General features: G+C 37.2%; 1 protein-coding gene across 1 annotated transcript in view; it reads right to left on the bottom strand.

Annotated features, from left to right (window-relative positions):
- RECQL3 (DEAD/DEAH box RNA helicase family protein) overlaps positions 1–14,823 on the bottom strand; it is a 280,411-nt gene that overhangs the window by 121,649 nt on the left and 143,939 nt on the right. Inside the window, exon 12 of the mRNA XM_089813828.1 lies at positions 7,147–7,150. Within this exon, the coding sequence (XP_089669954.1) occupies positions 7,147–7,150 (4 nt within the window). The remainder of the gene's footprint in view (positions 1–7,146; positions 7,151–14,823) is intronic.

The following is a 14,823-nucleotide window of genomic DNA, read 5'->3' as shown; positions in this document are numbered from 1 at the left end:
TCTCCTTCATAAAGATTATAGAAGTGAAAGATCAACTAAATGCTATTGGTGGTTCAATTGAGGAAAAAAACCTTTTGCTAGCTATGAACAACGTCCCTCATTCCTACTAATATTTTATTCAAGGAATTAGTGGAAGAGATGAATAAAACTACTTTGATCGTTTGAGAGTTGATTTCATTAAAGATGAATGTAGATTAGATGCAAGAGGAAATGGTCGAAAAAATCTCATCATGAAGAAGATCATGTTCTTGTTGCTCAATACATCTAAAAAGAAATGAAGTGAATGAAAAAAGGCAAATTCAAAAGAAATAGAGAGAGGGATTTAGATTCAGCCCCTGAACCAAAGAAAAAGGGTCTCTCTAGATTTCAGTGTTTTCAGATGTGACAAGTATGATCTGTTTGTCAGAGATTGTGTATCAAGACCAAAGCATCAACCAATTACTGCAAATGTTCATGTTACTTCACCCATAAAGAACGATGTGACAATTCAAAAGGATATATATTCTGAAGAAATTATGTTTCCCTCTGAAATTGATGTCCTATTATAACCTTGTGTCAAGTATTGATACTGTGACTTTTAGGATGTATTAGGGCTTTCAGCATAAAGTCTGATCCAAAATAAGTTTTTTTAGAACGTATTATACTAGCTGATCACTTTAACATTTCTGTGCAAGCATAGAAGATTCCTCTGGCTATGTATTTTGGTGGCGTTGAGTGATAAGGGAAAGCTGTGAATGGCTCCAAACTACTAGCTGAATGTCTGTCCTTCCTTCTATTTTTCTTTAAGTTTCAAACTATGTTCACTCAATTTTCAGTCATTAAGGTTGTCAATCTTGCTCGCAGAAAAACAGGTCTCCTTGTTATGAGAATTGTTGAAGTACATTGTTGCGACAGTTTTGAGATCTGATTATGTGATTTAAGGTTAGAATTTGGCTCTCTGTTTCGTAAAATGATTCCTGTCAGCAGTGAATTTGGAAATGCATATTTGCATATTACAGACAAATAACTCAAGCTTGCAACTATTGTGTAAATGACTATTCATCATCCTCATTAAGGGAGGTAAAAAACAATGTATAACAGGGTCTTCCTATTACAATTTGTGGAGACTGAAAAATAGGTTGGTTGGAGTAGATGAAAGTAACATTCAGTCTTGAGTGGAGAAAATCTGCAGTCCAATCTTCTTCTCCAAGATTGGACGCCTTATAGTTGTTGGTATCTCTGCTTTAATCAAGCAGTTCTACATATATGTTTGGGGCAGCATAGGCAAACATATTGATGTGAAGTCAGGCAGGGTTGTATCAAATTCTACTGACATATTTCAGGTCTCTTGCTCGACAAATTTTGCTGTATCTGGAGATTTAAATCTTTCGGTGCAAAGATTGGGAAAGATCAATTGGTGGATTGTAAGGAAGATTAGACAATCAAGAGATAAGTATTTCGTACCCCGGAATAATGTTCATGAATCTTTTATGTAGTTAATAATTCATACTTCAGAATAGTCATTCATGTATTCTCTTAGCATTGGTCTATATATTTCTCTTCATGGTAGTTTGATTCTATGAATTACTATTAATATCTAAAAATTGCAGGATGGCTCAAGGACCAAAAGGATGATGGATTAGTTACCCAATATCGCATAACAAATTCCAAGGAGGAAGAGGCTAAACATCCAGTGAGGAATTCACGTTATCAGATTTCCACAATCCATATGAAATATAATTTTTAGTTTCTGGATTTGATTTTATATGTTTTTCGAACATCAACATTTCGGATCACACTCTGTGATCCATCACCAAGATGAGAGAATGAAAGAATCATGGAGTGTGATCCGAAACGTTGATGCTAAAAAAACATACACAATCAAATTCAGGAACAAGAATTTACAATCCAGTGAGGAAGTTATGAAAGCTGGCGAAATGAACATATATGAAGACTTAGCTTGCAGTCATGAGCCTAAGTTGATGTCACATAACAAGGTTGCTCAGCCTTGGATGGAGAATTTGCTTCTGCAAGGAAATTGAGAAAGATGAAGACACTTGATGAAAAAGAACCTAATCAGATTATCATGTGATCAGTTCCTCTAGGACGACGAAATGACATTCAAAGAGACTTCTATGAAGTAAAAATATCAGCTAAGTGGGTTACAATGTTACAGGGACAAGTTCTAGAGTCTTTGGAAAAACTCTTCAGCTATAGAGGTCAATCAAGATTTGACTTTAGTAGCTTCGCAAACTTTTCTATACAGGTTTATCTAGGATGAGATCGAGGAGGATAGTCCTAGACTCTAGCATGTCAAAAGTTTTGGAAATGTGTTGAAAATTGTTCCTCTAAGGCAAGCTTTGCAGGCAATCTTGAATGAGGAGGTCAGGAGGATGGTGCTTGAAGATTCAGAGGGAACTTGAGCGGTAGGTGGAAACTGCTAAGTTGGTTGCAAAGGATTAGAAAGCTTGTGAAGCACTGTGGCTTCGGAAGCTCCTTGTTTGGTCATAAATTGGAATCAACTGTAATTTATTATGAAAACTTAAAGCTATGAGAATACTACACTCACTAAAAATTCTCTGCTAAGAGGAAGGGAGTTTCAGCATCATTATCTCTTATTATGTCTTGTAATGCATTTTTCACTAAGATGAACAAATTTGAAGTGAAAGCCCTTATAATGCATTTTTTCTTTGAGACACAGAAATTTGCTATGAAAGCCCTTATAAGGCATTTTTGTTTGAGATGGAGAAATTTGAGGTGAAAGCCCTTGTAATGTGTTTTTCTCTAAGATGAAGAATTTTGAGATGAAAGCCTTTGTTGCTCCTTCCACTCATGGGAATAGCCATAGTGGATGTCATGTTGAGAGACTCCATGACAAAATCACATTGATTGACTCCATGATGTGAGCTTGTATTTATTCCACTCATTGGAGTAGCCTTAGTGGATATCATGCTGAGAGACAACGTGACAATGTCACATTGGGAGACTCTGTAACGTGAGCTTGTATTTATTTCACACATGGGAGTAGCCATGAACATCATGTTGAGTGACTCCTCGATGCTATCATGTTGAGGGACTCTGTAATAGAGTTTTGGTTTCTTTCATAGTGGGTGTAGCCATTACGACTGTCATGTTTAGAGACTCCATGACATGAGAACCAAGAAAAGGTATCTTCTTTGCTAAGAGGGAGTGTCAAAGATTGGTAGCTGCAGGAGACACTTTTCTTACCTGCGATGATTGCTTCAGTATTAATTCTGAGACTCCTGCTTTGTATTCTCTGCTATCATGTTACTTAAGAGTCTAAGACTATGAAGAGGTTACACTTCTTGTAGCGAGTATTCCTATGACTGCTATTTGCCACATGCTCTTGTATTGGTTTCTTTATCATACCATAGGTCATTATTGTGCCAGGGGAATGTGCAGATGGAACAGCTTGTTCCATTACTGTTGTCATTTGTGCCTTTGGACAATTTTCTTTCATGCATCTCCTTTATTCCTTTTGTGTCTCTCATCTCTTGGTTTTGTGTATACAATATAAGGCATATTAGATTGAATCAATTATTCATATCATTGCTTTCGTTCTAGATGTGAATGACTTAACCCTGGACTAAATGTAATGTTTTTTGGTGGCATTTGTCGTCTTCCTTTATGCACTCGGGAATTAGTGATCAGTGGTCAATAATTCTTGCTCTATTTCTGTGATTGGTCAAGGTTGTTGTGCAATCTTTCATTAATGGTGGATGTTTATTTTTCATATAGATACTATCTTCGATATATCTTTTGTAGCATGTGTATCACAACAGAAAGTGTATCGACCGCCGTAAAAGATGAACGTCTTTCCATTTGCAATCACTTGATGTTTGGAGAGTTTTCCTGATCATCTTTTCAGCATCTCTTGATATCATGCATTTTGGGCAGCACAAATTTCTTCTTCCATGTCAGGAGGGGCTTTGGTGATAGAAGAGAGTGTGTTTTATTCTAGATCGTGGCTTGTGTAATTATCATGAGCATTCTGAGATCACTATATCACATAGGTGATGAAATCTCTTCAGACTCTCTGAGAAAAGATCGTCTGTGTGATCATCGTATGCCTAGGGTACAGTGATAGTTTTTTAGGGTCGTTTCAGTGATACTTCATTCTATCTCTGTAATTATTGGTGAGCTAGTTTACCATATGATTTATCTGATTCATAAAAGAGCAGTCCATATTCTGTAGAGCAGTTCAAATTTTGTAGATGCCTGTTATGTGATAACAGTCTCAGTGAAGAGGTTGTTCATTTGGTTTAGTTAGTGAAGCTTCGTACTGAATGCTTTAATTATTCAACAAAGGATCTAGTTTGAGTGTGGATGGATTTTCCCCCTCAGGCTGGAGGGTCTTCTCAGGATAAAAAATTCTAGTATTGATTTGATCTTGTGTTTTTTATATATTGCATCTTACTTTTTCTGGTTCTAAATTTAACATGAGGATCTTATTAGTGGTGGGAACTGTGAAGGTTGGACGGCAAACAAAGTGTTGTACACACATGAATAATCACCAGTAATAATGATTCTAGATCTGGCATGGCCAAAGAGGAGCAGCTACCTTCTCTTTGGAGGTTCCTCCATCCTGGGTGGTTGGTAGTTGGAGGTCTGGGAGTAGTTTGAACATTTACAAAGGTAGATATCTCCATATGAAAGCACGAATGGGGCAATTCTTGGTCCTTTGATGCATTATCAGAACTGCAACACAGACCGGTCCTGCTTAAAAAAGTTAATTATGACCAAAAAAAAACAATCTGTCCTAAGTTTGGTTCTTCACTCCGCCTAGTCCGCAGGTTGGGTAGTGCCATTTTGGAGGAAATATGAAGTACTGTTAAAAATTGTCTCTTCTATATACTCGATTTATTGTATCAAACTTCTTGTATGTTAATTTCCTGCTAATTAATGACCTTTAGTGAATGTTGGGTATGCGTGGGATCAGCGGAACTCTTGTGTAATGTTCCATGTCTTTGTGGATGAGTGTTTGAAAAGCAAATAATATGCTTTCCTGTTGTGGATTATATTTATGGCCTGCAAAACTATTTCAGGGAGTAGGTGTGTGTTTTAAGTCTGTTTTGACAGTGCTGGGCCTAATCCCTACATTTGAGATTTGTCTTCAAGGTATTTGGACATGGTTTAAAACTTCAAAGTGGGAGATTTTACCAACAACAGAGGTGTGACAGGTCTACAATGTGCATTTCTGCTATAGAAGACATGCAATACTCTATAATGTCCCTTTTTCTATATTTTACACTCTACTTGTAGTTTTACAATTCAAGGAATATACAACAAATTGCCGATAAACAAATTCTATTAAATGATGCTTAAATCCAAATGCATATGCTGTTTACAAATGATAATGACTGATAATCTGTATAAAGTTTAATTCCAAATGTATATACTGCTCTAGTATGAAAATGATTTTGTAACAATCTATAAAAAAAATTTATCCAACATGCAGATAAATATATGCTCAACTGAGAATAACCTGGTTAAGTTGTCTCTGATATACAATGAGTAAAATGCAAACATGCAGGCCGTCTTGGTACAATACCAAATGTGTGTTGTATAGTGCAACTGGTTCTACCTAGTATGTCAATATTAATATGCTCTAAACAATGGAAGTCATCACTGATATAAATCTATCTAAATATGCTTCAAGTATGATGTCCTCTTTAACTGATCTTTATGGCACTTGCACCAATGATTGCCAAAGGCAATACAAGCTCTAAAATTCTAAACAGAGCGATCGACAAAGGAAATGATTTATATTTATTCTCCAATTCAATGTCTTTTCCAAAAAATGATGTGATCTCCAATAAATATACACATGATGGAAGGGCGAGGTTTGTATGTGAGAGACACCTCTTATTACCATAATAATCATAATGGTTATTCGACAATCATATATTATTGATAACCTTATTTATCATGCTTTTACTTATGCAATGTAAGATAACATCAAGCATAGTGCAACCTTATGAAGAATATGCTAACTGCAGACGCAATGCAATTATGTTAACATGATGCCCGGTAATTCTAGCATGATGCAGTTATATGCAAGGCCTATGCTACAAATGAGATGGTAAGATTATATGTTATCGATGCATTACATCAATCTAGATGCATTTGTGTATGACATGATTATACTACTGGTGTAGTTGTATGTATCATAGTTTCGGAACTCTGCGAGTCAAAGCAGGACTTGCCGAGTCTAAGCTGTAGTCCATCAAACGAGGCAGATTGCCTTTGGCCTCAGACTCGATAGAGTCATGGCCTCAACTACTGCCTGATCCGCCTGACTCCTCCAAAGAGTGTAGTACGCCTCCTTGTATAACTTTACTATCTCATGAATCAGAGCCTCTACCTGGCTCTCCATCTCAGGGTCTCTCGTCATGGACCAGTCCTACCGCATCTCCATGGTCTCCACATCTGACCATCCTCTCTCCTCAAAACAAACTTTAAACGCAGTTGGACAACCCAACCTCATGAAGGATATAACTCCCTCCAGCTCTTTCACCACTGACTCCAATGCCTGAGTCTTAGCCGAACCTAACACTTGGCAAGCCCGAGATGCTAGAGCTGTGACATCATCAAGAAAAATTGCCTATGTCATCACTGTCTCTTGCACTACTGGGTGTTTCGCTTCCAATCGTGCTTTACCTTTGCTTGCACCAGCCACCCCCACCCCAGGATGGCGTCGTACCCTCTTCTCTTCAATGGAATGACCACAAAATCCAGTAAAAAGGGTTGCATCCCAATTGTTACCGACTACGCCATCAAAGTTCCCAACGGCTTTATTCCATGCTGATCTATTGTGAGTAACTGGAAAGTAGGCAGCCATAGTGTTGGTTGTCCAAGTTTTTTCCAAATATCTTCCGGCAACACGCTCATCCCTGATCCTCCATCTACTATTGTATCCATCAGCACAGTAGCCAGAATGCCCATCTCCACCATTGCCAGGTGTCTACCTGTCGTAAGTGCCAACAACATCGGGTCTATTGCTGCCGCCGTTGTTTCCTTACTATCTTTTGCTTCCTCCGTCACTCTCGGGGACGACGTCATATTTATAATAGCTGTACGCAACTGTGGCATCATGAGAAGGTCATTTAGTTTAATCAGCACTTCCATTTGCATTATCTGTTCCACCATGCTTTGCTCTGCCAAGTTTCTTTTTGATGTTTCGGCAATGTCCTTCACTTGTAACTTCTCTGCTTTTGTCTGCCTTTCTATCTCCATTCGGGCTTTTTGTAACCTCTCATTACATTCGGATATTTTGATTTCCTCGCTTGTTCCCGTGTGATCGTCAGTACCTTCTCATCACACGTTTCAATACTTAATAGATTTACGCCTTGCTTTGGACATTTTGAATCTTCATGGTCCCCTGGACCACACCATCTGCACAGTAGCTACGGCGCCTCCTTCGTAGGACAGTCCCTAGCAAAGTGACCCCAAAGATTGCATGCCCGACACTGTATCATTGGCCATCATCTTGCATCGTACTATATTCTACTCCGGCCTCCGTTATTGTTATTATTGTTTCCACCCCTTTCGCGTCTATTATTATTTCAATATCCACCCGAAGTTGCATCATTGCTCGTGTTATTACTGTTGTTGGATGCTCCCTGCGTTAGTAGTACCTGCTAGTGTCCTTTTGCTTTCAAGTTAAATGGGCACTCCTTCAGGGAATGTCCCGCTACCTGACATATATCACAAAACTACTTCTTCGGGCATGACCCCTTCGTATGGCCATCCTCCTTGCAATCTGTGCACCACAGTTCTCCCTTTACTGTGTCTGGATTCTTTTTCAAATTCTTGAATTCTTTCATCATCCGAAGCATGTCTTTCTATCATGCTTTCACCTTCTTGTTCAACTCCTCATCGCTACTGCTACTTTCCGAGGATGAATCATCTGAATCAAAGGATTTATGCTTTTTCTTCTTACTCATTTTTTGTTCACTTTCCAAATCCATGGCACGAGTATATGCGTCGATGTACGATGCCGGTGGTACAATCTTCATCTTCTTTTTAAGAGCCAGCCGTAGCCCCTCCACAAACCACCATTTTTTCAAATCATTCGCTGGTTGACTCTCCATCTTTCCAATCAGTTCTTTCAATCGTCTGGCATAAGTCCGGACTGTTTCATTCTTCCCTTGTCTAGTGCTATATATCTCTGCCACTATTTCATAATCATCTCGGAGCAATTTGAATTGTACTATAAATTCTTTTTTAGCATTCTCCCGTGTATTGAGTTTTTGAGGACTAGTGTCGGAAAACCAATCTATCGCTACACCCCACTAGAAATTGTCTCACCCAGTCATCCTCATTCGTCACACCATTCGCCGTCCATATGGTTTCACACGTTTTACAATGTCTGATAAGGTCTACTGTACCATCACCATGAAACTTGGGTAATTTTTCTTTAGGACCTGCCAACGTTACTTTCCTTTGAATTTGAGGTACTTGTGTACCCATGCTGTTCTGAGCTTCCACGCTGTTCTGAACTCCCATGCTGGTCTAAAATCTCGCACTGTTCTAGTCTCCCACATTGTTCTGAACTCCCGCATTGTTCTGGTCTCTTGCGTTGTTCTCTATAACAATCTTGTTTCCAACAACCGTGTTTTTTGGTGAAAGGTTTTCAAGTGATGTTCTATTTTTCGTCTATATCCATTCGTCTGGTGTATCAGGAACGAAGAAATCGCTCCACACTCGTGCTCCCTTGGCACTCTGAGTCGTGCGAGTTGCTTCCCTTCCGTTCGGACACTCTCCCTTCTGCGTATATAGGTTAAAGAACTCTTCCCCTATTTCCTCCACCAAATTTAAGTGTTGTCGAGTCTCCTCCAACAATTCCTCAGCATTCCTCAACCTACTAGGTGAGTGCACTCCCTCCATCTGTGCCCCTTCAGTGCCCCTCGGCAATCTGTTGAAGCCTCTGCCTGCACTCTACTTGTTGTGCTAGAATTAAAGCTTCTTGTGCTGTACGTAATTCAACCTTATCTTTCACCTTGTTCCTATCCTTGTTTACCAAATTCAGCATTAATCTTCATATCATTCCTTCATTCCAGGTCTGTTGGGCAATGGCACCAAATGTTTACCGTACAGGGTAAAAAGTTTAACACATATATAACACGATATAACGCAGATTAGATACTTTATTGATATATGCACTTGCTGATTACAATCCGAATACAATGACTACAATGATCCCAATGATTACAACGATGATTCCAAAGTCCATCTCGGACATGTACATATACCTTTCCGAAGGGGTGACTCAAGCGTCACGGGCCCATTCAGATACTACTCTACCCGTTGACTACACTATATATTTTACCGACAACAAAAGTCACCATGGACTCACCAAGTCCAAGAAATCTCCTGACTCGCAAAGTTCTAAGCTCTGGACTCTCTCCAGCAGCAAGACTCATAAAGTGCAAAAAAATAATAAAATAAAAAGGTTAAGTGAATTGTTTGTGCTTCGTATAACATCTATTTGACCTGAAAAGGTCATTCCATCCTTTGCTAATGCTTTTGATAGAGAGAAAAGAGTTAAAGAAGAGTATTGGGTTTTGAGAGAGAAATTAGCAAACTAATTGGCTCTCCCATATCAATTGTTGATTGTTTGTGCAACTTTGTAGCTTGCACTTAGGTATTAAGAGGAGCTAAAGGAAGTATTTGGAGGAGGCTTCTACAAACTTACTTGCATTTCCATTGTTTGTGCAAAAATTGAATGATCTTGACTTTGTTCACTACAACCTTCACCTTTGCCATAAACAGATCCAAGGCACCATTATATCACTGACTATATTAGAGATTGTCGATCCACATGAGAGTGTAACACAAAGATTGTTGATCTTGTCTTCGTTGATGAAGACATGGAGTAGGTTGATCAAGTAGATTGGGAGGTAGAGGCAATAGTGATGGCATTCAAGGAGGCTACAACACAAGTAGACCGAGTGCAAGACCCTAAGGCTAGGAGTGATGGATCAGAGTCTGATGATGAAGATTATGAGGGTGAGGATGAGGATGCCCTAAGGTTCAGCCTCAAACACAGGGGGAGAGAGGATGACTCTAGAGTCTTCCATGACTTATCTTAGGTGTATTCGTACGACATAGGCTACTCTGAGCCTTAGTCTTCTACACTCTAGCTATTATTTTGATATATGTTTTGAACTTTTGATTCCATGGATTTTATAATCCATGACTATTGTAGACATTTGACTGTGACACTATGTTTAACTTTATATTATGTTATTCAATTTTTTTCCTTCAGAAATTTGCTTTTATACAATCAGTGATATATTGGTGCCGAGATCTGTCTATGGCAATTTCCATGCATTCCTTGCTTTAACACATTTAAGGGAATTCAAACTGAATGTGAATATTTCTTCTACCTCTAGTCCACCTATTAATTTTTGCACTATTCCTTTGCAAGCTTTCACTTCATCTTTTTGCAAAAATGAATGCACATAAAGAACTTTCTCCAATCCTTTCCCCATCTTTTCCTCTTGTTCATCTCTTCTTTCAAATCCCCACAAATCTTATTCCTTTTCTTTCTTAGATCTTCTTGACCTTTAAGGTGGATCCTAATGTTTTCCCCTTTTCACTTCATTCACATCGAGCATCCAATCCTACAAGATCTCCTTATAACTTCCTACCTAGTCTTCCTTGGGGACTTCCTCTACTTGTAGATTTCTTGAGGCCATTCCAAATGTCATGTTCCCACAGTCAAATTCACACTATTAGCTTGAGAGGACTCCCTTTGGTGCCTACTACTAATTTCCTTTCCTTGTGAAATTTGACTTCCAAACCTTCTTCACCCCATCAACTCAATATCCAATATTAACCTGAGATCTTGCATCAAATTCCCATATCTGATACATCATCAAATCTCTACAATCTTCCAAAATGCCTCCCACTTGCTCCTACCACTCCCAAATTGCCCTAGGACAGCCACTAATTTCCATATTTGACCTTGAAATAGTCTAGTCTAGGTTTTCCCAATAGAATGTGATGTGCATTAATTTAAATATGCTTTCCACAATTGTTGATGAACATTGAAGACAACCTCCCCGCCCTGACAATTCATATCTTAAAGAACTCCAATGTAATGTTCCCTACATGTGACCTTGAGGATTTGCAACTTCACTCCTCAGCTCAATGCTTTTTTGTAATATTACTCCTGTTCAATTATTTGATTTCCAAAGAAAGGTGGAGTAATTATTCTTGAGCAATAATAGATATGCATATGTTTCTAATGATATGTTTCTAATGATCTTTGGTCTAAATAACTAATTTAGTTCCCTATTGCAAGAGTTTCCTCCTCCCCAATAAATCTTCTCCTTTGTTTCTGATTGCAAATAGATATGGATGGAATGAAGAGAGACTGTGTCTGATAATTCTTCTTATTTAATGTTTGATAGATGAATATTTCCCACAGTTGTGACATTACTTATCAATCATTGGATATACAGAAATTACATTTGATAGGTAATAGATGCAAGTGTCCATTTACTATACAAGTTCTGATTACATATATGTTTTCCCTCCTATATATAACACTCACCACTAATGACTTCTTAGCCTAAAGATGGCTCTGAGACTACGAATGTTTTAAGATTGACTTGACTTTTGTAATTATACAGCATATTGTCCCATGACCCTCAAATGTTGTTTTAGATTAGTGTGTTCATACATCTGTACATATTGGAGCCGTTCCTGATTATTACCACCATTATGGTAGATTGTTTTATTAATAATATCGGTTCTCCTCTTTTCAACATAACCGCTGACTCTATATGTTTAAGTCCTGATTTAATTCTGCATACAAGTCGATTTCTCTCCATCCCCCATGCCTCCGTAATGGTTCTTATCCACGAAGTCCTCTTGGCTTGTTTGTATTCCCCAAACAACTACCAATAACTCTCTTTGGCTGCGCCTATTCTACTTCCGTATTAAGTGCTCCTTTCTTCCCATCTTCACTTCCTACGCCCACTCTCTGTTTGCATTGATTGAAGAACAACCACCAATCATGTATGATGAAGCCTTTATAGGTAGTAATATGTGCGATTAATTTTCCAATTATCTAGGTGATCAAATAGTCTCCATTTGTGATTTGCTAATTAGATTGAAAGAGGCGTTGAAGAACTTTCCTTCCCAAGTTTTGGCTGCTTGCTAAGTCTCATGGTTACTGATCAGACTCTTTGTATAAATGACTCCCTTCCTATCTCCATATCTCCTCTATCTGATATTCATATCAATGCTGACGTGTTTGCCCAGATACTTCCAATCACTTTTCTCATTGGCTGGAAGTTAACTGTTAACACTGTTCTCATTCTCCGCAGATGTCTCCCTGATATAGAACATAGAGATATTCATATAAAAAACACTGAATGCTGATTCCATTCTTCCCTTTACAATCACTGTGAATTCTCTGCTTTGTATCCTATTCTGGGTATAAGGGAATATTAAAATATTGTGTGTAAATCCTCCCCCCACCATTCCTTATCTTTTTTACTTCTTATAGCTTTTCCTGTGATTAGTCATGTCTGTTGGTGATGATACTGTAGTCCGGTTTGTCTTTGCATATATCGACTTCTTATTTGATAATTATATTACTTTATTGAGTTTATCATTTATTTTATTGTAATAATAATGTTTTTAATTTATAATAATTATTTATTATATATATGTTTATCAATAATTAGTTTTTATTGAACTAATTATAATAATACTTGTGTTGAGTTTATTTTTACCATTTCTCATTCGTCTATTATATTATATTTATATTATAATCATATATAATAGATATGATTATATTGATCAGTATTTATTATATGTTACTAATTTTCTTATTATATTTATACTATACAATGATAAATTATATTATAATTTATTATTGTCTATTCTATTATTAATTTATTATACTATTAAATCATATAAGTATGGTGACAATACATCCAAGATGATTCCTAGTCATTGATCTTGTGAATTTTACAAGGTTTACATTGTGCTGAAATTCGAAATAATTATATCCACTTTTGCATCAAGAACCCACATTCAAAATGAAATGAAGGATGTATACTATGTAACATACCACCCTACATTTGTTTTGAAATTTTTCAATATAAAATGTAAATGAAATGCATTCACATGTTTTGATCACCCAAATCCCAAAGTGGGCAAGGTTAGAGCATAAAATCTTCAACCACAATATTAACTACAATGCATGCAAACATATGAAACAGAAGGAAGTGAATGATACCAACAGTCAGCATAACCAAACTCCATTGACATTTCTTCAGTTGACATGTGGTAAGGCAAGCCATTGGCAGAATGTTGAAGCTAGTTCAAAATAAAATGGTTGATTACAATAGTTTTGTTTGATGTCAAAATGAGCTAATGAAATGCGTTGGGTCTAGTAATGAGCTAACCAATATCTATTAGAATGATATGTGTATGAACTATTATTAAGCCATCTAGCTTCACAAAATAAAATACATACAAATATATTCCACCTGAGGTACTACCATCTAGGGCTTACAACATGGGAATTAAACTTAATAAAACAGGGCATCAAAATAACGTACACTGCTGAAATCAAGCTGATTTACTATTCTGATCAGAGGTATGGAGTGGTGAAAGTACAAAGATCAACTCCATATACTCCATAAGCACAGAAAATAAGCTTCTCACCAATCAAAGGCTGAAAATGCATTGACATGCATGCCCACGCTCATGCACATTTCCCAAACTAAAAAACATGGTAAATTGCCTTGTGGCCGGTAAACACTGAAAATCAGGTTCAACTAGCAATATAAAGTTATAAACACTAAGAAAACTAGCATAAGAATTCTCAATGCACAGTTCAATAAGCATAAATTGAACCCTTATGCATTAATAAAATTGATATCAACTAAACCCTAATTCATTATTAAAGCTACTTCATCCACTTACTAGAGCACAATCAACTGGACTCAAAAAAGGCAGAGGACTTGCTGTATGTACTATCAAACTTGCAGCTCCTCACACACAAAGTGGCCACAAGAAAGTGGAATATTGAGCCAAAGCATATTGACTTGGATGTTTCATCTTCATGCTTTGTTTCACTTGATGTTCACAATGAGCCAACAAGTGAACCTAAGAATGTTAAATCCAGTGCTAGTGCTAACACGGATGCTAGTGCAAGTGTGAGAGCAAGTGCTAGTGCCAATATTTGTGTTTCTTCCAATGATCCATAAGCTTTTTGACCAATTGTGGCTGCTATGTGTTGTATATTTGAACTTTATTACAGTTGCAGATATATATGCATTTCTGTTTTTTATATTTCTGTACAGATGAACCAAAAATGACCCCAACCCCAAAAAAATTGATCTAACCCATCAACTGCACCCTTGTGCCCAAAGTCAAACTAGTACCAGGACCAGTAACTAAGCTAATCTATTTGTATTCTTGAAAATGACAAATTAAAACACTAATAGAAAGCATAGGTGGTAAGCAAGATATCATTAGATGTTTTGAATTGTTTTTGGTCATATTAGTTGGCATGAGAATCAAACTATTTACTGAGTGCAAGCTAACAGATAATAGAATCATTATTGAAGATGAAAGAAAAAGAGTTCCCCATACAATTTTATATGTGTATATATGAGGTTCACCGTATTCTAGTGAAATATATGCCTAAAAAAGAGAAAGTGATCCAATTGATTCCTAGCTCTCATATCTATTGGATTTGTTTATCTATTAGATGTCTCTCCGACAAATCAAATCAATTATATATTTTTGTAAACAAAACCAAATACACGACTTGTGTCCTTAACACAGACC

This window comes from Cupressus sempervirens, chromosome 2, assembly GCF_028749045.1.
Source record: "Cupressus sempervirens isolate cs-2001-9-10 chromosome 2, ASM2874904v1, whole genome shotgun sequence".
Lineage (NCBI taxonomy): Eukaryota > Viridiplantae > Streptophyta > Pinopsida > Cupressales > Cupressaceae > Cupressus > Cupressus sempervirens.
This window is presented reverse-complemented; position numbering and strand designations above follow the sequence as displayed.